General features: G+C 38.6%; 1 protein-coding gene across 2 annotated transcripts in view; it reads left to right on the top strand.

The window, feature by feature from the left end:
• Window positions 1-13,875, top strand: part of GABRA1 (gamma-aminobutyric acid type A receptor alpha1 subunit) — a 60,743-nt gene extending 46,868 nt beyond the window's left edge. For both annotated transcript variants that reach the window (XM_019534882.1, XM_019534883.1), the window contains 3 exons: window positions 213-365; window positions 6,364-6,566; window positions 11,161-13,875. In XM_019534882.1, coding sequence (XP_019390427.1) covers window positions 213-365; window positions 6,364-6,566; window positions 11,161-11,466 — 662 coding nt within the window. In that variant the 3' untranslated portion in view covers window positions 11,467-13,875. The remainder of the gene's footprint in view (window positions 1-212; window positions 366-6,363; window positions 6,567-11,160) is intronic.
• Window positions 13,876-26,968: the final 13,093 nt, after the last annotated feature.

The following is a 26,968-nucleotide window of genomic DNA, read 5'->3' as shown; positions in this document are numbered from 1 at the left end:
TATTCTTCTCCTATGCAATTTTAGATTTTTTGAACTTTTAAATAGCCTTTATTCAAAATTTTCTTCATGCCTGGATATTTCTAATTTTTAAAAAAATAATGTCAGACAAGAATGATAATAACAAGCATTACCGATGCAAAAATTTGGAAACAGATTTTGATTTGCATGTTTGGGAAAAAGTTTCATAGTCTCTTATTTTCACTGTTTTTCAGGAGAATATGTTGTAATGACTACCCACTTCCATTTAAAGAGAAAGATTGGTTATTTTGTCATTCAGACTTATCTACCATGCATCATGACAGTGATTTTGTCCCAGGTCTCCTTCTGGCTTAACAGAGAATCTGTTCCAGCAAGAACTGTATTTGGTAAGTAAAATATGCAAACTTTGTCCAGATCCAGATAAGTAAAATATGGAGACACACTCATGGCAAATCTCATGTGTCACTGGAGAACAGGACTGGAAGTATACAACGTTATGAGAAATATGTTTCATTTTGAAGTTGTCTCAACAGATTATTTTTAAGGTCTAATCTATTTAATTGATGGCTGAAAGAATAAAAAAAGGAACAGAATAACAGAATCCTAAACTGGTTTTAAACCTAAAGAATCTCAGACCATTTCTACTTGTATAAAAATGTAAAGGAACATACAAGAGGGGTTGGCTTATATAATAGTGAAGTAAAGTTGCAATGTAAAGTTGTCAAAGTAAGAGAGGATTTGTATTGACATTGAATAAAATGGCTGAAGCAGATTTTGGCTGAGATTTTCCAAAAAAGTTCTTTAATTATATTAGAAACAGAAGACTTATGAGGGAGTCAGCTGGGCCTTTGGATGATCAGCCTATAAAAAAGGCACCAAAGGATGACAGGGCCACTGGTGAGAAATTAAATGCATGCTTTGCTTCTGTCGTCACATTGGAGGATGTTATGGACATTCTGTCACCAGATCCACTCCTCTCTAGGGACAAGTCAGTGGAGCTGACCCAAATTGAGGTTTCAGTAGATGAGGTCATAGAGGAAACTGATAAACTAAACAGTAGCAAATCACCAAGACCCGAGGGCCTTTACCCTAGGGCCCTGAAGGAGTTCAGATTGGAAACTGCTGAACTCCTAACTGCAGTGTGCAACATAAGACTAAAATCAGCCTCAATACCAGAGGACTGGAGGGTTGCTAGTGTGACTCCCATATTAAAAAAAAAAATTAGAGGGGAAGTAGTGAACTACAGGAAAGTGAGCATATCTTCTGCTCCTGGAAAACTTGTAGAAACAATAATTTAAAAAAGAATTTTTCAACACTTGGATGAACACAGCTTGGTGAAGAGGAGTCAACATGGCTTTCTTAGAGGTAAACCATACCTCATCAATCTACTAGAGTTGTTTTAGGATATCAATAAGGAGGTGGATCAAGGTAATCCAGCTGACATAGTATATCTGGACTTCCAAAAAGCCTTTGACAAAGTCTTCTGTCAGAGGCTCTTAAGTAAGTTACATAGTCATGGGATTACAGGGAACATTCACTCATGGATCAGAAATTAGTTCAAAGATAGAAATCAAAGAGTGAGTATAAATGGGAAGTTTTTAGGGTGGAAAGTAGTAAACAGTAGGGTCTCCAAGGATCTGTGTTGGGACAAGTGCTGTTTCAAATATTCATAAAATATCTGGAAAAGGGGGTGAGCAGCAAGGTGGCCAAATCTGCCCAGGACACAAACTATTCAAAGTGGTAAAGATGATGACATACCGTGAGGAACTACAGAAAGATCTGGCACCATGGAGTGAATTGGCAAATAAGTGGCAGATACAATTCAATTTAGATAAGTGTACAGTGATGTACCTGGGCAGAAATAGCCTGAACTATATGTACACTATGATGGGTTCTACATCAGCTATTACCACACAGGCTAGAGAGCTGGGTGTCATTGTAGCCAGTTCTCTAAAAACATCTGCTCAGTGCTCAGCTGTCATCAAAAAGGCAAACAAAATGTTAGGAGCTATTAAGAGTGGAATAGTCAATAAAATGGAAAGAATCATCATGCTCCTTTATAAATCCATGGTGTGCCCACACCTTGAATACTGTGCCTGGTTCTGGTGCCCTCGCTTCAAAAAGGATATAGGAGACTGGAGAAGGGCAACAAAGATGATAAGTGGTATGGCGGGGCTTCCATACGAGGAGCGACTAAAGAGGCTAGGCCTACTCAGTTCAGGGGGACACTTGAGGGGAGACAAGTTAAGGGTTTAGAAAATACTAAATTGTGAAGAGAAAGGAAATAGGGATTTATTATTTACCCTTTCACAATACAGAAGACTAAGTGAAACAAAATGAAATTAGAAGTAAGTTGAACCAAATGGAGTTCTTTTTTCAAACAGCGTGTAATGAAAATGTGGAACTCATTGTCACCAGATGTTGTGGAAGCTGACAGTGAAGATTCAAAGAAGCACTGGATAAATTCTTGGAAAAAGCAGCATCAATAGCTGTTAAACATGGGAACTAGGGGCACTTACACATATGCAGCGAGGCTTCTCCAACATGCTGTAATTACAGCCTGTTGGAGCAGACTCGATTAATCGGGTCTCCTGGGGTGTGGTAATTACTGTGCTCCAGCAGACTTGTGCTCCAGACTGTGCTCCAGAAAAAAGCCTTCGACATACCCAGTTCACTCTCCTTTTAAGCATCCACTGTCTGCCACTGTGTGACACAGGATGCTGGGCAAGATGTACCTATGGTCTGACCCAATAAATGGCAATGTTTATATTCTTATGTTGTATATAGTTATTATTTAATTAGAATCACAGAAAAATGGGGCTGGAAGAAGTCTTAAGAGGGCATGAAGTACAACACCTTGCTTAAGTCAGGATCATCCCCATCTAAACTATCCCAAAGAAATTTAACCTAGTTGGCATTTTCCAAGGACAAAACATTCCATAACCTCTTTAGGTAATTCTTTTCAGTGCTAACATCCCTAGTGGTTTCAAATTTCTTCCTAATCTGCAACCTCAATAAACAAAGGCATGCAGAGCATGTCAAAGAAACACACAGCTCAGTTCCTCAGACATCACTAGAATTCAATGCCAGGATCTTCTGTTTACAAGATGGACCTTTTAACTGATCTAGTTTGGTCTGATTTTGAGCTAACAGTTTTGCTCTCGCAAACTGAATGCTATCCTATTTGACCTATTCTCTCCTTCCCCCTTTAAGATTCCCAGTCTTAAGGTTGAGCTCGATTTGTAGAGTCTTTGCAAACATCTCATCTTCAAGGTCCAATGCTTCTATTGAAATCAGTGACCAAAGTTTTAGTGCCTACATTACAATCTTAGAGGTGAATCTAAGAAACTCTAAACTGATACAATTTATACTTGATTTTAGCCTCTGGTGGCACCGACAGACATGAAGAAAACAGCCTCAAAACAGCAATTTACCAAAAGAAGCAGATATTAGTTCAACCAAAAAAAAAAAGCACCCAAAAAGCCCCACTGAAGTGCCCGACTTATACAGATGTTGGACAAACCAGGTTTAACTAATGCGATGTCTCTTCTGGGCATGTGATACACTTGGTTTGCGGGCACGCTGACACTGACACACACGTGCACACACACACGTGCATGCTAACTAGAACATGCCTTGGAACTTTTAACCCAATTCATGTACAAAATTAAGAAAACGCCCTCAGAATAAACTCTTGATTAGGAAAAATGTGAAGTGAGATTTCTCCAGTATAACCCAGTCCCTTTCACGTTGCTCGAACTGCAACTGACCAATTGAAAATTCCTTTTGCAAGTGTGGGAAGATGTAAATGCGGCAGGTTTATATTGAGTGTAGAATTACTTTTTGATTTTTTGACTTTTCTAAAGACATTGAAAAAAGATAAGTCTCAAAATATTTCAAGTGAACACTGACGTCCTTGCAGCCATATAGAAGCAGCATAGCTTATGTATTTATAGCCTACTTCTACCATTACAAAACAACACAAATTGCAGCAAAAGAGGATTTACTACATAATGGCAACAAAGCTCATTAGTGGTAAGTGGAAGAATAGCTTAGATTTTCCCTTAGGGAATAGAAACCACATCCCCAATAGGCACCAATATTCAATATATTTTCACTAGTGTGTGTGCGTGTATGTCTGTGTGTGTGTCCCCACACATATGTCTGTATTGTTTGTTAGCAACCCTTTTCAAACCACTAAATATTCTTCCTAGCATTCAGTACAGTGGAATAAACTGCAGCAGAGATTTAATATATGACATTGTAGTTGTCAAGGTTACTTGTGAACATGTGATTCAATATAAATGTCTAGTTTGCACTTTCAAAAATCTGTAAGCTATGTGATATAAATATAATCCGTCTACCTTCATTGGAAGCTCCATGGCTCATTAAGGAAAAATGTTGATCAGCAGCTATGAAGCTCTGCTACTAGAAATGCATATTACATTACCATGCTTCTTATCTAACCTCTTTCGTGTTTCCAGGAACCTGTGGTGGCCCTGAAACCTGAACAAAACAACACCTCATATAAATGTAAATGTATCACAACATGCAACATAGCATATTTTAGGATGAACCTCTGTTTTGCTTATGCCTGTCAGTCCATTAGCAATGAACACATTAGTATTAAAAATGATTACTGTACTTCAGCTTTATGAAAAATATCTTATGGCACTGTAGCAACCTTAGAGTGAAAAATGTCCAGTGGAAAAATACCTAAACTTTGCACGTGGCTTTATCTTTATTTTGTTGCATAAAAGAAAGTAATTTGCAGGAAGAAAAAATAACTTGCAACTCTCTATACAACTTATTATTGCTAGATGGGAACAGAGGTTGTTATTAGTATTATTAGTAATTAATATTCCTGTTATGATAGCTGTGTTTAAGTATGATTTCCAAGCATGATTCCAAGCATAATTTCCCTATTGTACCTTGCACTATAAAACACGCAATGGTATTTCCCCTGCCCTGCCTGAAGTTTTGACAATCTACATTGAAAAGGACAAGGGGTGGTTGAGCTATACACATAAGTAGATGTGTGTAGCAGCAAATGCGATGGCAGCAAATATTCCAGAACAATTTTTACTATTATTATTAGCATTGTTCTGCTACTTACATAGGGAAAAGCTAAAAGAGACCACAAGGAATAGATGGGGCTAAGAAGGACAGGGTAGAGTAGAAGGTCAAAGAGAAGCTAAATAGGATATATGAGGTAAAGAGGCTATGGGTTAGGGAAAATGTCCCATCAGCATGACAGAGAAAGATTATAGTTCTCTGAATGCCCTACAGTCCCCGTTTGGGCTGCTTCCACAACTGTACTTAGGAGTTGCAGTCTTTGGCTGGCTCCTCCTAGCTGTTCTTTAAAGTGTTAAAGGAGCCACCAGCTATACCCCTATGCCCAAGGCTGTTTAGTGTCCTTGCCTGCACAGTTCTTGTCCATTTTGCTGATGCAGCAGTCCCTGCTTTGCTTGTTGCTGCAGCTGCATCTACTGGATTTAGTCATCCCCCTCACCCCTCACAAGTCTTCTGTTAGAAGAGGAAAGTATGTCAAGTCATAAACCCCAGGAGGCTACCAGACCACAAATAATGAGTTACAGTTTCAATTCTGTTGGTGGAATGATTAATACATTTGAAATAAAATTAAGAAAATTGAGATTTTAACTTAACAACTGAATTTGTTTACAATCTACAAAAAAGTCAGCTTTCATGCTGTGAGACACTCTGATTAGCAGTGAGTCATAAAGGAATTTAGCTGGAACTGTTTTGTTTCATGTCTTAATCTGAAACATTGTTTCACTATAGAAATCAGAAACAGGGTACTTCAGTAGGCAAATGACCTCTAGTCTATTAAGTGTAGCTTTCAGATGTGTGAAACACAAAGGTCTCAGATATGTTATTAGGTATATCTAATAATACTATGCATGGTTTTTATTTTTTTTAAAAAAGGAAATCTCAGTAGCCTGGCTGGACATCTCTATCTCTCTACCAACCCAAACATACTGTTTTCTTTCTGCTGTTATTTTTCTGAATTTTTAGTGGTTCAATGATGAATAACCAACAGCTGTTTTATTATGGGTAATGCCAGTAAGCATTTCTTGGTCTTCCACTCACTAAGCTTGTGGGAGTAGCAGTATTTTCGCAAGAATAAATTTCATTTGAATTTGGCAGTTACATATCAAAATCTGATTCTAAGGGCTTCATGAAAGATGATGATCTTCAGGGTTCCTACTGCCATGACAGATCCAGGGGCTTGTTACTCCTTTACATTTATAATAGCAGAAGAACAAACAATTAGGGTTTTCTATGGTATTGGACATGTTGAAAAATCAAAGACAAAATGCTCCCACTTACCTAAACAAAGTCTCTAAAATGTTTATCTTACAGGAGTGACAACTGTCCTGACAATGACAACCTTGAGTATCAGTGCAAGGAATTCCCTTCCAAAGGTAGCTTACGCCACTGCTATGGATTGGTTTATAGCAGTGTGCTATGCATTTGTGTTTTCAGCCCTCATTGAATTTGCGACAGTGAACTACTTCACAAAGAGAGGTTATGCATGGGATGGCAAAAGTGTTGTTCCTGAAAAGGTAAGGCTAATAGACGCTACCAGTAATAGATGACATGTCTTTTTGTGAAAACATGTGATATTTATGTAGCATAAGTCTGTTAATTTTTCGGTGTTCTATAAAAGGAGAGGAAGTTTTTAAATTGCACTCACTATATGAGATCATCAGTCAACAATGTCACGAGACTACTTGCTCTTTATAAATAGAATGGAAACTAGTTATAGTTTCATTTTTAAAACACTATCAGCCTGAACAGCGGTAAATAGCTAAGGAATTAAGTCCTTTTCTCATGTCTTATGTGGAAAGTATGGGTAACTGTGTTTGAAATGGGAGTGGGGGGAGGGGTACAATAGGAAGAAATAACTTATGAGCAGTCCATGTGAGCCTCTGCATTGTGTAAGCTAATACATGGATTCTATTCCCAAAATACATATGCATTACACAGCCTTTGCTGGTTTCTGAAATGAGTGATTTAACGCTAGCAATGATTTAAGATTTAGATAAAAATCTTATCTAAAAAACTCTCCAGTAGATAAAAATTTCTTTTAGCATTTTGTCATTGGCATTTGATAAGTTCTATCTGAATTGAGGGAAAATAAACACAAATTTGTAATATGAAGGCAATGGCTTTCATATTGTGCAAGCAAGGAGAACCTTGTGTGCCTCTGGAAAGTAAAGAATTAAAAAAAGAGAGTGATTGGCTTTAAAATATGGTAGTTTTATAGACTGTGTTTATAGAGTAGAAAGTGTTGTGGTTTGCTTTATGGAGATAGAAGCTAAATGGGCTGAGTTCTAGCCTAAAGCTCTTGCTGGGGTCAGATAGCTTTTTTGCTGTAAGTAGTTTCATAGTAGGACATCTAGATGCCCTTTTCACCCCAGGAGAAGATAATGGACTAGGCCTAGCAACAGGCCCTACTGCCTACTGCCTAGGGCCTGCCTAGGGTAAAGCACCACTGGTTTCAAATAACGTTTCATTATATTGGGCAAGGGTTAGTCCCTGGGTTAACCACTATAATTTGTTACACTTCTTGCTTATGTGGCAACTTGTGTCTGAGAAGAGGACAAAAAGGGCTCTGAAGGAGCTGGGAGGAGACAGGAGACTTAGGGTGGATGGGGGAACTAGGTGGCACATCAAAGACTGTTTAAAGTGAAGATGTTTACTATACTTTTGGGGATGTTGGCACTGTGAGCCCACCCTTGCGAGAGGCAACTCCTGCCCTCCTTCTCAGAAGCTAAGCAGAAAGGACCTCTTTGGGGTAGGGTTGCTACAGAAAGCCATGGGAGCCAGGGACAAGGAAAAACCAGGATCCAGAAGCTTGCCCCTCTAGAAGCCATGCCAGAACTGGCTGAAGGGGGGCCTTTAAGAAGGATACCAGGAAATCCTTAAGCAGAACTAATCCTGAATGAGGCTAATATATGAGACCTGTCACCTCTCATCCCTCTTTCTAGCCATCTCTCTTCTTGTATGTATATAGATCCCATTATGACATATTCCAGTTATTTAAAAAAAAGAAAAAGAAACAACAGCCTCTCTCTCTCACACACACACATACACTTATATTTTACAGGGTGTAGTAGAAACTGGTAGATTAATGTATATAGGGTTTGTGTGAGAGAGACTCCCAGAGTATCATGGTAAGCAAAAACAAAGAATTAACAATGATGTTAGGTTTATAATTTGCAAAGCTCTTTGCTAAAGGAATATCGTAAATTAAATAATGGCTGTACCTTCCATTTGAAATGATTTGTTCAATTCTACTTATTTATATAACTTTGCTATAGCCTATTTTAAGAGTAGTTTCAAATCCATTTCAGGTAGAATACAACATGAATTTATATTTCTAAATCTGCCTAATCCTTTGTGTCCAATATTTTGGTACACATTTTACTTACTTATGATCAAACATTTTATTTGATGTGGGTGCTCATTTATAATTATACAATCCCCCCAAACCCCGACATTCAAGAATCATTTAAAATATTACTATTTTATGTATAGGCGTAATCTTAGTAAGGTAAGGATCCTTGTGTATTCTGTGATAGAATGCATAACAGTTATATCCCATAGACTGAATTAGTTGCTGGGGAATAACTAAGAATGTCTAGTAAGGAAAAGGTGAGCAGAATTTCACAACTGAATAAAATGCAGGGCTCTGATTAGTCATCATATTACTTTTTCATAAACTTCAATTTGAAATAAATTATTAAGATCCTGATTGCATTTAGTGCTTTGCCAAGCTCAGATCCTGCATAGTATTTTAATAAGATTCCAGAATGACTCTCCTATGAGGCTTCCTTGACATGGGTATTCATTTAGTTGGGCTTCTTGCTGCTTACTAGAATAAGAAGAAAACAGGCCTGGATCTGCCCTGAGCAAGCAAGTTACACAGATTTACAAGTGAAAAGGGAATCCTAAATACATTTTGAAAAGTGAAAGTTCCAGATGATTATGGACAGATAAGTGCAAAGATTCCTTTATGTCTGCTTATGTTTAGATTAGTTTTTACATAAGGATCTCAGATGATTATTTCATCTTTTAGGCAGAAATAGTTTACTGTGCTTCTGCTGAAGGGGATGTGAAGCCTTTCCTCAGCTTCAGGCATATAAATTGTTGCAAACTCCTAGCTTATCCTCACAGCCAAAGGATGTGCTACAAAGAGTCTGGTTTAGTTTCCTCCCTCCCCCTTTTTAGGCTTCAGTTCTATTATTTTCTGAATAAGGGAAACATATCACTTCAAACCTTCCTGTTTTTCTAGTCTGGGGTTGTCCTGGTTCTCCAGGCTTTTGTGTTCCCTGCAGCTGTCTCCCATTCACCCAGTGGTTTCCTGACAAATCCTCCCTCTGGCTGCAGCTGAACTGCTTGCTAGTTTGTATAATACCTCAGTCCCAAAATGATCTGTCATAGTTGATATGGAGGCTAAATCATGGTTCTTCTGGCACACCGTTTTTTCTCCCTCACTTATTGTCATGCTTTACCCTTATGCAGCATAGGCCTGCCCACTAGAAAATGCTTATGCCAACTGGGATTGCCATATGCCAAATAAATTAAAGACAGCTGAACTGACTTTAAGAGGCATAAAGAATTAAAAAATAAGGATTCTCCTGAGCTATGACCATTTAAAAAATAACTGAATTGTAACATGGTCAGCACGATATAGGGATACTTAAAACAAAGATAAAAAAATACATGAGTATGTAGCTCACACATTCTGAATGAAACTTCAGCTAGTATTATACTAGTATTAAAATGTATTAAAGAAAGTGCAAAAAAAAAAAAATGCACATGGGGCATATGACAGCAGGGTGTGCCACCAAAAACTGAGCCTGGCCATCCAGATCTATGCTCTGGCTACCGGCCAATCTCTGTGTAGCCATACCAGTGCTGCCTGCTCCAGGAGGCCCCCAGAATCCCTTGGCCACAAAGCAACAGTACAAATGTGTGCCATTGCTATTTGTGCCAGGACAAACATATATATGCCTTTGCATGTGAGGACCCACCCCTTAAGTCTATAATCCACCAAAGCACTTAAACACATGCATAAGTCCAAAGTACTTTTCTGAGTAGGGATGTATGTAGGCCATATGCTGTATTTGTTTTAAATAAGTGCTCTCTTCAGCTAGGTAGAGACATTATACATAAACTGGTATAAGTGATTGGAAACCCGTCTAACCTTGTAACAGACGGGATGTTTAGTGCACATAAACTAGTTTAAAAATGGCAAAACCATTGAGCTGAGATTGACCGGACCGGTCTGGGACTGGGGTCAGGGGCTCTGTTCCCCCGCTTGCCTGCCAGTGAGAGGCAGTGGCTTGTGGCTGTGAGAAGTAGTGGCGGTGACTCAGGCAGGAAGTTGGAAAGCCAGGCTGCAGGAGGGAGGGGGAGATTCTTGGCTGTCTCCCCTTGCTTCCTGTGGCTGGCAGCAGGGGGTAGGCGGCATGTGCCTGGCAGTCAATCAGGGATCACCCCTGTTTGGGTGGGCTCAGCTGCCCTCAGCAATATGCGGTACACTGGGAGGTGTGTGGGACTACCTCCCTGCCTTTTGGCTTTGATCAGTGCAGGCATCTGCCTGCCTTCTCCCACTGATGGGTGAACATATGTTCTGTTCATTTCCAATGTAATCTACTCATCTTAGAGAAAGCGGTGTAGATTGGATCGATTCTGCCTTGAGCTTTTTGAATGTCTGTACTCAGCAGACTTTGTGTCACAAATGATATTTCTGAGTATGACTTGTGAGAAAATATCATAAAGTGTTGTTTGTCTTGATAGCTGAATGCTAAAGTTAGTAGTGTTTGTGGCATCCTTTGTTCTGGGAAAAAGGTACAGCTTTTTAGAATACCAACATTATGTTGGTTTGGTCTGCTGTTCTTGATATTGTATTAAATATGAGACAGTACACTGATGAGCCTTGCTATCAATAACAGCTCTTCCTGAATGGAAAAAAGTAATTAAATGAGTGGGTATATTTTGTTCTTCAACTGAATGATTTAACTAAGTCACATATATATACTCTATTTTCTGTTTTGCCCCAATTTGTTACACAGTTAATATGCACAGGAATACCCCTACGTGATAACGTTTTATTGTGTTATAACATCTATGCTTTTCTTTCCCTAGCCAAAGAAAGTGAAGGATCCTCTCATTAAGAAAAACAACACATATACAGCAGCAGCAACAAGTTATACCCCTAACATTGCAAGGGACCCTGGACTGGCTACCATTGCTAAAAGCGCAACAATAGAGCCCAAAGAAGTTAAACCAGAAACAAAACCTGCAGAACCGAAGAAAACTTTTAACAGTGTCAGCAAAATTGATCGACTATCAAGAATAGCTTTCCCATTGCTCTTTGGTATCTTTAATTTAGTCTACTGGGCCACTTATTTAAACAGGGAGCCCCAGCTAGCCCCAACTCCTCATCAATAACCCCATTAATTCATGTAGTTTTATTCTTTTGCACTGGGAATTGCTTCCAATTTTTGACACACAGTAATTCCCATTTGCTTCATTGCCTCTGTCTTAAAGAAAATGAAGGATACTTATTTAAAAAAAGGTAAAAATATATATATATTTTAAAAATAAGAAAGAAACCCTCTATGCGTAGGCTGTATCCTTGGAACCCTGATTCTGAAAAAGAGAAAGTTAAAATTCTAGTAATGAAAACAATTCTAAACTATTTGTAGATAGCATATTACTGAATGTCCCAACAAAGATATTGTATATGTATGTGAAAGATATTTTTATGCAAAATGATTGTGGGGGGAAAATATTCTTTACAATGTTCATGTTGCACATGATGTAGTGTACTTACCAATTATTGAGCACTATTTACTTTATATTCTTTTCAAGGACACAAAGCTTTCAGTTTTGTTGAATTCAAGAAGATATTTATTTGTCCTACTCTTTGTTTCTCAATTCCCAATCCCATAACTACTAATTATTTTTCAAAGAAAAGAAAGTCTGCATATTCTAGATACAGTTGATCACTGTGTAATACATATGATCTAATGGTAACAAATGCTTTAATGTGCTGTCTTACTGCAGTTTTGTTTTAAGCATTATGTTGTCACTAGACTAGATAAGAATCAGTTCACAATCAAGTGCAGAACCTAAATTCTTTTGGCACCCTGCGTAATCAAACCAATCCTTGGATGTTTTCAGCAGGTAGATTTTATTTGTCAGTATGTTTTAGAAAGAAAAAAAAACAGTTTTGCAAGCTCTAGATATGTTGAATGTATTCTTTTATAAAATAATACATTAAAAAAAGCTTTAGACAGAAATTTATGGATAGAAGAAAGACAGAAATTAGTATTTAAATAACATATGTAAATATGCAGCATGAGATTGTACATTTTTTTTACTTTTTTAAAGTTGTGTTCTTCAAATATTATGTAGGGTTCACCTCTTAGCTCTTGATATGTTGTTAAATGCTAAACAAACATATTTAGAGCCTGCATAAAAAATGTCAGTAGTACTTGAAAGGCTAAACAGAGTAGAAAGTGCTTGGAATTGAATCCATTTTTAAAGTGGTGAAGTGTACAGTAGCTTGCAATTTGACAATGTCATCCAATGTATACTAGATAAATGACTGGTTTGCTCAGGTCATTTATAAATACTAAAGTATGGGATTATATTTGGTAGGTAAAACTGGTAAAATATTTGTTAAGACAGAAAATCATCTGTATATTACTGCTATATTTGCTGATACATAACTGTTACAATAAGTGATGTAATATATGTAGCATTAAATACAAACAATCATACACAAAAGAATGTACAGTAAAATAGATTTTATTGAGTAAACTTATTACATTTCATTTTTACTGTAGCAATATATTTGTAGGAACAATATGTAAGGGCTTTAAATACAAGATGTCCATTTTGCAGGTATGGTATTCCCTTTAAACAAATTATAGTCAGTTTCATTACTACTGAGAACTTAGAAATATATATTTCAGATAAGGATTTTTCAAAGAGCTCAAGAGATTGATGGGGTTTTGCAAGTATTAATTCAGAATCCATAAAACAGAATATTGAATGAATTTAAAACAATGCCACATGAATGTTCAGTGGAATATTTAATGAGACAGCCAAGTTTAATACTTGCGTTTCAGGCAATGTTTTATAAACTCTCTCTCAATAAATCAAAAGTTTGCCACTCAGTACTAAAAATAGTTAACGATTTATTTAGAAAACAATTAATGAAGCTTCATTGTCTAACATTTAGTCCTGTCTAAACTTGATGAGTAATTTGATTGGAACTTATTAAAGGGGATGTTTCATCTTCTGGTATCATGTGTAGATATATGTATAGAAAAAAAATAAAATATGGCTCTTTAACTTCTGTGTACTTGTTTATCTTGTTATTTTTGGCGTTAATCTAGTGTGTTCATTTAGGGTATTTTACCTTACTAGCAATTCATTGCTACTTTTGGTCTGCATTTTGCACATTAGATGTGAATATTACTTAAATAGTCTGCTTTTTGCTATGCAATGATTGCATTATATCACCTTTTAGTTTGTTAGTCTATGTGAATAGTATTATACTGTATAAACTTGATTGCACAGTTTATCAAAGACAAGGTATTCTCTATGTAGCTTTTTTACAGTGCTTTGCTAAACCATGTAATAATAGTAAGTCTTCCTTGAAAATAATGATACACTCTTATAGAGGACAGTTTCTGTTTACTCGTGGGATAATTTTAAAAAGATGACATTGAATGTTTATTGCACCTCAGTGCAGTGATGTGGCAATAAAACCTAAATCTAATAGAGGTTGTTTATGGCAGAAGCATGTATTGCTTTACAGAGTTTAGCAAAAGCTCTTTATTTTATGTCAGACTGTAATTCTATTATAATAATAAAGGTTAAAAATGTTCAATAAGAAAAGTGAATGTATTATTTTGATTCCCTTTAATTATTGCTTTTTAGCATACCTTGTTTAATAAACTGCTACTTAGTTTCTGAGTGTTCAGCAAATGTAGTTTTTATGGATATAAGTTTCAAGGGACAGAGATAATAAAATGGCTGCTAAAATCTTTTCTTACAAAAGGCAAAGATAAAATATGTCCAATAAGAAAAGCAATATGTTGCATCAGATGAACAAATGGCTAAGGTTCACTGATACCATGGTGATGACTATCATGTGGAGATTGAACAGAATAGGCTATGCTGTCTCTCTTTAAACATTTCTGTGTAGCAAGGAATATAGATACGCTAACAGAGTACTGAAGAAAAACATATATAATATAATATATTAATAAGATTAATACCAAGTTGTTTAATTAAGAAAATTGGGCAGATCCCACAAGGTTTTGGGCAGGTCCTTATATATAGGGTTTGTGTAAACTGATATTTTTCATTTACAATGGCAAACTGTATATAGGGCATTCTAGTGAATCATTGTCTAGGCCAAGTCCATAAAGCCTTACACACATGTTCATTCTTCTGTATATGGGTGTGTGTGGGGGGGGGGGAACCCCCACACCAGAGAGAGGAAAAGAAATATACTTTAGTTACAAAACTCAGGTTTTGCTGAATTCCTGTTAGGGAAGAGAATGAGTTCAGAATTTACTCATAAAGAAGAAAACATCCATGATCCACTGATATCACATGGATCTTGAGGGAGCTACAGGAGGAAAAGGATGCTGACATATTGTTCTGACCCACATGGTTATTTTCTGCCTCTGGAAACAAAGGTCTTAGGGTCTAGGTTAAGTTTAGTAGTTTCATAATCAGATTCCTCAAAATGAGTAGAAAAGTAGAACAGAAATTATATTAATTTATTCTGCTTTCCTTAAGGTATTTAGAGCAAGGATAATCTAGTTAATTTCCTCATTCCTGCCCTACAACTACCAACTCTGAAGCTGAGACCTCCAAAGAGGGTTTCCTGAAGGGTTAAAGTAAAAGCGGTACAAGCTACTCCTATGGGCACAAGTTCTCTCCCAGGTGAAGATTTGCAAGTGGGCCTGAGACCCTTTTTTTTAATTTTATTTTTAATTAGTGTATCCTAAGCAGAAATTGCTAGATAAGGATAGACTGAAAATGAAAAAGAAAATCAGACTGAACTGCTCATCATAGAGACTTGAAGAACAAAATCACCAGTTAATGAATTCAGCGGGTCATAAAATAATCATAATGGCCACGTACAGACATTACACTTTTCGACAGAAATCGGTCTATACTCAGAACAGAAGTTTGGCGCACACAGACTGGTTTAAAATGGTGTAACCTGGTCTAAGATTTGTCCCCTCCCACCAAAGGGTAAATGTGTGTTCTGTTCATTACCGATCTCAGCTATGCCGCTTAGAAAACCACGTAACTTAGATCAGTTCTGACTCAAGCACTCTGAATGTCTGTACCTAGCCAATATGTCCTTCTGCCATTGCATTGCTCAATTTTCTTTGTAACACTGCATAAACCTTAGAAAACATGTCTTGTTTATGCCTGAAATATCATTTCAAAGATCTTGCAAATATATACCAAAGCAAAGTTTGGTTCAGTCCAAAGATTGTTTGTCCTAACATGAAAGGGACAAAAAGGCAGTCTTCCTATTTCTTCCTTTTCTATCTCTCCTGGCAGAAGACAGGATAACAAGAGATCCTGAATATCACTTTTATGCAGTAATATATTAGGCTTATGTGTTAAGTAATATAGGAAGCCGTCCATGGATAAATGTTTTGCTCCTTCCAAGCTTGTCAAAAGTCGTATGTGGTATCCTCAAAAGTTTCTGTGGAGCCACAGAATAGGTGTTAATTGAACACAGTATGACATAGGATGAGTGTCACTCTCAGGATTGACATGTTTGGGAATGTATCCAAGTCCTTGAGCTTTGAGAGAACTAGACTTTCTCTCTTTCCCCTCCTTTCACAACCAATATGGTAAATAATAAGAGGTTATGAAACACACTAGCTAGAAAATGGGGCACATGCTCTTCAGGGAGCAGAAGTAAAAATAATAGAGAATTTTTTTAGCTTGTGTATATCCAAATGGCTGTCCAAATAAATTAGTATGACTGGAGAAACTTAACTTTTTCTGTGTAGTTGGTAAAAATACCAAAAGCACGGCATTAAAAGATAAAAAATGTAAGATTTATTTAGCCTTTCTATGGAAGATCTGTGGCAACCGCCCCCCGCATTATACATAAACATGATATGACTTAAATAAAAATGTGTTTGCAGTCCTTGTCCATGATTTTTGCAAGTGAAGTGTATTATCCAGTTTGTCAAGCTGTTGCTGTCACGTTACATCTGATTACAAATGATGTCAAATACAACGAGAGAGGTAAAAGCCTCCAAATGACAAGATTCTACAGGCTCATTTTTGTCTGGCTACAGGCCCATCTAAACAGACAGAATGACTTCACTGATGTTGATAAACTCATTTGATTAAACTGCTTTAGGGGTTTTGAAGATGTTCTGAGTGGATTTTGCACTTACAGCACAGCTGTCTATTCCATACATTCTGCTAAAGGACTAGAGCCATTTTACCTTTAAAAAAACTTTCTGAAGATAGGCAAAGGGCACTGCTTTTGTAATGTAATGTCAAGAGATAAAAAAGACACATTCAGTGAACTCTGGCTTTCTTCAGTCAGACAAGATTTTAAATTCCTTCTACTACCACAGAAATGGAGGATTTCCTGCCAGGTTCTTTCATATATAGGGAATGATTCATAATTAAACAGTGATTTTGCAGGTCTATCCACTAAGGATCAAGACATCTGACTTGGTCTTGAGGCATTTTTCCTAATGTTTGCCTAGAATACATCTACCTTGTCTGCATGAGAGAGACTTAGATTTGATTTAATTAGCCATTCAGATTTAATACAGGTTTCCCTCGCTTTATGTGGGTTATGTATGTGCGAATTCACTCTTATGCAATGACACATTTTAAATCAAAAAATCATTATATATGAGGTAAATTCACTCTTATGAGTTTGGTTTGGTGGAAGCATGCAGTCAGCTGCTTTGTGCAGTGCATTGTGGGAGTGACATGCACCAAAATATAGTCTGCTGTGTGGATCTGTGCTCCTCACTCGTTGTCTGTGACACATATTTCTCTAGTGGCCATCCTTATTATGGCTTCTAAGCACCCCACTAGCTTATTTCCTAACCCTCTCCCTGGTCCATCAATGAAGCAGAAAAGCTGTATGCCCAGATGCAACAATCACAGAGGCAGTGCACCATGTTCCAGTTCTTGAAGCCTCACCCAGCTACCCCCAGCCCTACCCCACTGGTGTTGGAGGGTAATGAGAGCCCCATGCCTGTTGATTCTCCTATGGATGTTACCCTGTCTGTACCTCCTACCAGTGGTGTGGAGTCTGACACCAAAGACCCTTCACCACCCTCTTTACACCAACTAAACGTTCACCATAACCTCGTGTTTGTGTGTACTGTCTGCTGTTGGTAAGTACCAAAATTGTCTTGTAAAAGTGGTAGAAATGGGTCTGGGGGTCAACACAGTTGAGATCTTGGAAAATATCCCTATTTGCTACATTGTAAAGTGGGTTTCCTTTAGGGCTGTGTGAAATTTCACCAATTGTTTCATTTTGATGCTGTTTCGACTTGTTTTGAGCTTGAAACAGTGAAATCGAAATGAAACAGAGGGCTTCAAAACAGCCTCAAAACAAAACGAGGCCAGCCAAAATGTTTTGAAAGTTTAGAAACGCTTTGAGTTTTGCAGCAGCAGCTAGGTGGTCGGAGGCAGGGAGAGCCAGGGCTATGCTCCAAGTGCCTCTGCGCAGCCCCATGTAGCTCAGCTTGGCGGGGAGTGCAGCCTTGGCTCTCCCCACCTCCTGATGCTGGACTGCACTCCCTGAGGCTGGCAAAGCTGATCAGAGAACAGCACCAGCTCTGCCTTCCTCCCATCGCTGGGCTGCACTCTGATCAGTTCCACCAGCCCCATGGTGGGAGGGAGGCAGGCGGAGCTGGGGCTGCACCCCACCTCCTGCCACCGGGTTGTGTTCCACACAGCTGCAAACTGCTAGGTGCTAAACCCAATGGAGGGAGGTGGAGTGCAGCCCCAGAGCTGCACTTCTTCTCCCTCCACTGGATTGCAAGCTGCTGGGAAACCAACCCAGTGGAGGTGGATGGAGAGCAGCCCCTGGGCTGTGCCCCACCCACCTCCACCAGGCTCCAAGCCCCTGGAAACCCAGCTCAGTAGAGGCAGGCAGAGTGCAGCCCCTGGGGCTGAACTCCACCCATCTCTACTGGACTCCAAGGCACTGGAAACCCAGCCCAGTGGAAGTGAGTGGAGTTCATCCCCTGGGCTGCACTCTGCCAGTCTCCACTAGGCAGCAAGCCACAGGAAACCTAGGCTGGTGGAGGCAGGATGGGTTCCCAGAGGTTTGCAGGGGCATCAGTGTAACAAATTTACCATAGGGGTGTGGTAAATTCCTCCCAGAAATTGAATACATAAGAAACTGTATGTTCAAATAAAATTGTGAAATAAAGCTCAGAAATCTTTATTTTCATAATGCTATATTAATTTTTACAAAAAGTCATATAGAAACAGCCAAGATGTGACACTCACTTTTTAAAAAACATTTCTCTACAAGAAGAAGAGAAAAGTCCCTATGAGCCATAAAAAAAATCTTTGTTTAGTGTTAGTTACCATATAAGAAGATAGAAATAAAAATAAATGTTTATCAACAGAATTAATCCACCAAATTAATAGCCCATACTACTGCTTGTGTAAATCAGTTTAAATCTGTTGACTTCAATGGAATTATGTCAAGTTATACCAGCTGAGGATCTGGCCAAGTGTAGTTAAAACTTGATATTAGATTGCTTCTTATGAAGAAAACTGTGAAAACTGAGATTACTCTTGTAGTGTGTTTCTCTACTTCTGTAAGAAAATGGGGAGAATGGGTAGGGATGCACCTTATAGACTAACTAAACTGCAGAGTAAGGTGGGGATTGAGGTCTGAATTCTATATATCCTTCAAATACAGGCACTAGGAGTTTTATTCCCATGGATGTAGAAAGGTTGCTCCTTTCACCCCCATGGGTTCCATGAAAAGCATGGATGTACCCTGCTGCTCTTTTCATCCCTATGGGTTACATGAAAATAATGTGCAGACTGATGCGTATGGTTGAATTAATTTTGCTTCTGCATTTTTCTTTAAGATGACACTTAAAAATTAGACTTAAAAGGGTACTAAGCCAAATGCAACTGACAAAAATCTTTTACACTAAACCATATAAATGGAATAGCTGGATTCTGCACAGTTCTACTCAATTCACTTCCTCTTCTTTTTATCGTGCCCTTCCTTCAGATTCCTCACTTTATATAATAAGTGTGATTCCACTGATTTTCGAAGAGCTGCACCAGTTTAGACTAACTGAAGACTAAACCTTGATTCCTTGTAGTAATTTACTACAATATTTATTGCTGTACCTAGTCTAACAACTGGAAATTCCAAATGACAAAGAAAATATTGCAACATACTACTTAAGGAGTCCAATGTCATGCAGTACACAATAATTTTCTATACATAAAAGGACTAAACCTTGCAAGCTGAGTTGCCTTATAGAAAAGGACTTTGGATTGAGAAAAGTAGGTTAGGCTCTGAATGGTCTTTTTTTACTGCGTGTTCCTATAATTTTAGAGGTTGAATATTTTCCTGTCTCTTCAGCATGAAATTCCTATACAATCTAAGAATCAAGTAAACATTAAAAACAATGATAAAAAAGACAGTCAGAAGATCTGATTTTTTTAAAAAAGTGTCCCAGATAGCACAGGTCATTTGATACAAGCTCATGCATATATGTTATCTTAGATCTAGTCTGAATGGATAAAAAATTAGAGCAAAATGTGGATGATGCTAAGTGCTATAAAAAAAACTCACCGTTTTCTCCAGTGATATCACAACCAAGTGACCTATCACAATTATGGTTTCTGAGCTTCTGGAATTAAAAAATGTACAAGAGCACATGAAGTCTGATAGGGGACATTCAGATGTTCACCATACCTAGTCTACAACCATGAAGTTTACTTTAAGGAACTTGGTGTAAGTTGGAGTGGACTGCGGAATTGGAGGAGGGCTACCAGGTCCACAAAAAGAGCTGGTGTGATTGGGGGGATGGCAAGTCTGTAGGGAGCATGATTGGGGTCTAAAAATAGCCTGGCCAGGATTGAGAGGGTAGGAAAAGCACACCTCTGAATTCAGGTGAACTTAAATTGGCCCCTTTTTGGCCCAATTTAATTGCTTGACCTTGTCCAGGTTAAGTCAACATAAATGTGATGTCTGCGTGTACTCATAGTGGATTGGTCTTCCCCTCTCCTGGGCTGAAGATGGTTGTGATTTGAGAGCAAGGCTAACAGAATAAAATGTTGAGGAAGAGAAGCTTTAGGGGGACAGGCGTTGCCATTAGTGTTTTTGAGCCTACTAAGTTTCTTTGACCAGTGTGGTCTTGCCTTATTATTTTGGACATGCTCAAATCTACTATACTATTACTTATGAAGGGAACTCAGGTTGAGCTTGCTGTAGCATCTCAACAATGCGATATGTAAGCAGATAGAACTTGAATGACGATCAAGCTTCAGAGGGGAACTTTTAAGGCAACTTTCCCCAATTGACCAAAACTCTAACTCAAAGTTTTCATATGGAAAGGTGAGTACCATAACTGCCTAGAGAAGCATATTAAACTTCACAGTGTGTTTTACTACCATTTTAAAGAAAAAAATATTGTACATAACCATATCAGTAGAAATCAGTATTTCTGTATATAAATCACACACAATATCATGTTATTATGATGAAGTTAAGAAGATAGGTTTTGAGCACATATTTAATTTGCCGCTTTCTCAACTATCAGTGGAGCTAAGCTGATTCATACCAATTAAGAAACTGGTTCCCTATCTTTCCACAGTGCAATTGTTACCAAAATTAGAAAGTCGAGAAATTCAAATTTTAGGTTGCTTTTCTAAAACATGTTTCACAATCACAATCTTCCTTGATTGAGTAGAATTATGACAATGTAGTATTCTCAGGTGGATTTAGAAAGTACTGTATAGTTGGATTTTAACAATTCATCTTAAGGAAATCTGTCTGTCCTGTTAGCCATCTGACCTGATGGTTATGAAACACTATTTTCTTATCTAAACCTCTCATTCTTGCAAATGGGCCAGAGTATATGTGTGCTTTGAATTTGAAAGTGGTCTTCCCTATGTGAATAGTCAGAATATATAACTCAAGTATTTTGCATAAGTGTATGAGAGGTGAATTTGCAGTACTATACATAGTAACTATAGCTTTACATTAATTTAGCCCTAGATTGGGAATGTAGGGCTCTGGGTTGCAACTTTAAATATGGATACAGGAGTTCACTGCTATTCAGTTTTGCACTTCTACAGATATGCAGCACTACCACAGAGGAGTAAGGGCACATTCCATTGGTGGACGAGGCAAGGCCAGGAATCCTCTGTGGGGGGAGGATTGAGACCATTATCACACAGAGGAAGCAATGGGTGACAGTAGTTGGAGACTCCCTTCTGTACGGAATGAGGCAATCCATCTGCCAGCATAAGCTGTTTTCCCAGGAGGTCTGCTGCTTGCCTGCAGCCCAGATTCAAGATGTTACAGAAGGATTACTGAGACTTGTCTGACCATCTGATTATCACCCTAGGTTGTTCATCCATGTGGGCACAAATGATACTGCCAGGGGTGACCTTGAGCAGATCAAGAGTAACTACAGGGCTCTGGGTGCAAGGGTAAGGGGATGGGGACTCAGGTGGTGTTGCCCTCAATCCTTCTGGTCAAGAGGGAGGGCCCAGGTGGGAGTGGCATATCTTGCAGATCAATGCATGACTGTGCAGGTGGTGTCACTAGCACGGATTTGGCTTCTTCAACCATTGGAACTAGGCCTATGTTTCAAGTAGGAGGATTGATGGGAACAGATGGCATCCACCTGATGAAGAGAGGGAAGAGCATCTTTGCAGAGAGGCTTGCTAAGCTTTAAAATAGGTTTGCTGGGGGATGGAGACAAAAGCCTTGAGGTAAGTGGAGAAATAGGAGACCTGGAGGAAGCCCAAGGAGGAGGGGGCAACAGGAGAGGCCTCTTCATTCTTTCTGAGAAAGTTGGGAAATTAGCTAGTTACCTCAGGTGTGTTTTTCTTGACCTGCTGCTCACAAACAGGGAAGAATTGCTGGGGGATGTAGAAATGGATGGCAACTTGGGCAGTAGTGAGTATGAGATGATTAAGTTCAGGATCCTGACAAAAAGAAGAAAGGAGAGCAGCAAAGTGTTGGTCCTGAACTTTGGAAAAGCAAACTAACTCCCACAGGTAACTGATGGGCAGGATCCCCTGGGAGGCCAGTCTGAGGAGGAATGGAGTCCAGGAGAGCTGGCTGTATTTTAAAGAAACCTTACTGAGGGTACAGGAGCAACCCATCCTGATATGCAGGAAGAATAGCAAATATGGCAGGCGACCAGCTTGGCTTAGCAGAGAACTCTTCAGTGAGCTAAAACACAAAAAGGAAATTTATAAGAACTGAAAGCTTGGACAAACAACTTGGGAAGAGTATAAGAATCTAGCTTGGGCATGCAGGGATTAAATCAGGAAGCCCAAAATGCAATTGGAGTTGCAACTAGCAAGGAATATGATGGGTAACAAGAAGGGTTTCTACAAGTATGTTAGCAACAAGATCAAGGCCAGAAAAAGCATGTGTCTCTTACTGAGTAGGAGAGACAACTTAATGACAGATGATGAGGAAAAGACTGACATACACAATGCCAATTTTACTTTGGTTTTCACAGGCAAGGTAAGTTCCCAGACTATCGCCCTGGGCAGCACAGTTTTAGAAGAAGGTGACCAGCCCTCAGTGGTGAAAGAACAGTTTAGGGACTATTTAGAAAAGCTGGAAATGTACAAGTTCATGGGGATGGATGCAATACATCTGAGGGTGCTTAGGGAATCAAATGATGTGACAGCAGGGCTGCTGGCCACTATCTTTGAAAGCTTGTGACAATTGGGGGAGGTCCTGGATGACTGGAAAATGGGAAATATAGTGCCCATCTTTAAGAAAGGAAAGAAGGAGGATTTGAAGAACTAGAGACAAGCCAGCCTCACCTCGGTCCCCAGCAAAATCATGGAACAGGTCCTCAAAGAATCCATTTATAAGCACTTGGAGGAGAACGAAGTGATCAGGAAGAGTCAGCATGTATTCACCAGGGGCAAGTCATGTTTGACCAACCTGATTTCCTCCTATGATGAGATGACTGGCTCTGTGGATGTGGGGAAAGTGGTGGATGTGATATACCTTGACTTTTGCAAGGCTTTTGATATGGTCTCCTGCAGCATTGTGGCAAGCTGAGGAAGTATGGTTTGGATGAATGGACTATAACATGGATAGAAAGCTGGCTGGATCGTCGGGCTGAATGGGAAGTGTGGGGGTGCATAATAAATGACTCAAGGTCTAGTTAGTAGCTGGTAACAAGTGCAGTGCCATAGGGGTTGCTCCTGGGGCTGGCTTTGTTCAATATCTTCATCAATGATCTGGAAGATGGGATGGAGTGCACCCTCAGCAAGTTTGCAGATGACACCAAGTGGGGGGAGTAGAAATTATGCTGGAGGGTAGGGCTAGGATTCAGAGTGACCTAGACAAATTGAAGGATTAGGCCAACAGAAATCTTATGAGGTTCAACAAGGACAAGTGCAAAGTCTTGCACTTAGGAAAGAATAGTCCCATGCACTGTTACAGGCTTGGGACCAACCGGCTAAACAACAGCTCTACCGAAAAGGACCTGAGCATTACAGTAGACAATAAAATGGATAGAAGTCAGCAGTGTGCCCTTGTTTGCCAAGAAGGCTAACAGCATACAAGGCTGCATTAGTAATAGTGTTGCCAGCAAATTGAGGGAAGTAATTATTCCATTCTATTCTGCACAGGTAAGGTTACATCTGGAATACTGTGTTGAATTTTGGGCTTCCCAGTATAGAAAGGATATGGACATGTTGGAGAGAATCTAGTGGAGAATAATAAAAATACTTAGGGACATGGGGAACTTGACTTCTGAGGAGAGGGTGGGCTTATATAGTCTGCAGAAAAGAAGTCTGAGCAGGGATTTGATAGCAGCTTTTGACTACCTGAAAGGTGGTTCCAAAGAGGATGGAGCTGGACTCCTTTCAGTGGTATCAGATGACACAACAAGAAGCATTGGTCTTAAATTGCAGCAAGGAAGATTTAGGTTGAATATTAGGAAAAACTTTCTTACTAGGAGGTGGTGAAGCACTGGATGGTGGAATCTCTATCCTTACAGGTTTTGAAGGCTTTGCTTGACAAAGCTTTGGCTGGAATGATCTAGTTAGGGATGGTCCTGCTTTGAGCAGGGAGTTGAACTAGATGATCTCTGGGGGCCCCTCCCAACCCTAATTTTCTATGATTCTTTGCACACTGCATATATAGTTCATATTTGCTATGAAGCAATATCTTGACTCAGTCTATACATTGAACTAATAGAAAACGCTCAGCATTCACTTATCAGACATTGAAATTGTCATATATAACACAAGTTAAAAAGTACAGTAATATTACAACCAATAGTAAAAAGTACAACCAATATTTTAGAAGGGGAAATGAAGAAGCATATCACTATATTTGGCAGAAGCAGTTTAGGTTGGCATAAGAACATAAACAATAAGAACTGTCACTTACTGGGTCAGACCATAGGTCCATCTTACCCAGTACTTTGTGTCACAGTGGCAGTCCAGATGCTGAAAGGAAGAGTGAATTGGATATGACCAAGTTTTTTGGTTTTTTTCCCAGCACTGCTCTCTCACTTGTATCCTCCAGCATTTAAGGTCTAGGAAGTTCCAATCCAGAGGCCATATCCGTAGTTCCTATGCTCAATAGCTACTGACACCCCTTTCCTACAATAATTTATCCAGCCTCCTTTTGAATCTAGCTAAACTGTCAGCTTCCATAATATCTGGTGGCAATGAGTTCCAGATTTGCATTACAAACTGTGTGAAAGGGAACTTTCTTTTGTTAGTTTTAAATCTATTACCTCCTAGTTTCATTTTGTGACCCCTAATTCTTGTAGTCTTAGTGATGGAAGATGACAGAACAAGGAGCAATGGTCTCAAGTTGCAGCAAGGGAAGTTTATGTTAGATAATAGGAAGAACTTCTCGCTAGGAGGGTAATAAAACACTGGAATAGGTTGCCCAGAAAGGTGGTGGATGCTCCATCCTTGGAGGTTTTCAAAACCTGGCTAGACAAAATTTTGTAGTTGGCAATGGTTCTGCTTTGACCATGGGGTTGGATTAGATAACTTCCTGAGGTCCCTTCCAACCTTAACTTTCAATGATTGTATTGTGTGAGAGAGTAAATAATAAATGCCTATTTATTTTCTCTTAACCATCTAGTATTTTGTAAACCCTGACTTTCATTATTTCTGCAACCTATTCTTTGCTCTTTTGCCATTGAGTAAAGACAAGCTGGGAAAAACTAGTAATTTTCAGACCAAGTCCTAGGACTTTGCTTCACTAAATAGTGAAGTATGGATTATTGAATGCAGGTTACTATGTCTGATATAGAGGGAAATGGGTAGATCATGTGGTGTGGGTGGTTAAGAGCAACCTCAAAGTCAATGCTAGCTATCATTGTTGAGATATGCAAACTTTGCAAAAAGTAAGGATCTTTATTTCAGACTATTTCTATAAGAGCAATATTCTAAAGATACATGAATGCTACTATATAGGTTTAAAATTACAATAATTTATTAATTATATATTAGGGTTTGGGATACAGATTGTACACTTTCATGTGGCACAATAAACAAAACAAATTGGTGACAATTTAGTCATCATCCTAGTGCAGCAGCAACAGAGCTTGAACTTCTAGTAAGATTATGACATGCAGTATTGTCATTGTTTGAAGAAAACAATCTTTACCTTGTGTTATATTGCTTGTAAAGGAGGAAAAAATGAACAACAACCCTCCCAAACAGAAACAAAGCAAAAGCTTTGCTTTTTTACAAAATAAAAGGCACAAAAAATAGACTATTACTATGACAAGATCAATAGGTAAGTGAAACTTAACTCTAAATCTCATGAAAGTATAGTATGTGAAATACTGATTAAATATAGATGCTTCCAAAAGTAAATGAAAGGAAGTCTATAAATAGAACTATATTTCAAAGAATCTAGAGATAAGGGCTAATAATACTTTTCTTGTGTAGCCCATGTTTTTTATAGCTAAATATAGGGCGCAACATCTACACATGGCCAGGCTGTGCCATGCCTTAGTATGTCCTTTTGAAACTGCCCATACTGCACCATACATGTAGTACATGGCAATTTCTAGCAGCTACTTTGCTGTAGCATCATGCTATAATAGGGGAGTGCACTGATACGGTAAAGTAGCCGCTGATCACATGTACTTACCTGTGGATGCTTTGTTGCTGTAGTGTGTCACTATGGTGACATGGCATCATATGTACATGTCCCCACTATGTACTAAATATAGTGCACTTAACATCAAGAGTCATAAGACAACAGACTGTTTTATTATGGCCTCTTAATGGTAATTACAGAGATAATGAGTCTCAGGAGACATTAACCACCAATAAGGGTAAACATTGGCTCTAAAAGATGTCACACAAGCCATTATGCCTGTGTATCTCAAACAAGCTTTGACGGTTATTATATTGTTTTAGTGTCAGTTTTTAATAGCCAGGAATGTATGCTTGATAGATAAAAAAAGAATTTATGGTATCTGAATTCTAGGGTGAGCAGAAATAGGAAATTATCATTCATTTGCTTTCAGAATATAATTATGTAGTTGGACAGTATATATTGCACAAGTGAAAAGGCCTGACATTAGGTTAGGTCAGAACACCATCACAGCAGAACTTCAATGTTTTTTCTTTTTTAATCAGCGTATTACTACTGTCATCATTAGGTGAAGCTTTGTAGCACTGAGAA

This window comes from Crocodylus porosus, unplaced genomic scaffold, assembly GCF_001723895.1.
Source record: "Crocodylus porosus isolate Cpor-Errol unplaced genomic scaffold, CroPor_comp1, whole genome shotgun sequence".
Lineage (NCBI taxonomy): Eukaryota > Metazoa > Chordata > Crocodylia > Crocodylidae > Crocodylus > Crocodylus porosus.
This window is presented reverse-complemented; position numbering and strand designations above follow the sequence as displayed.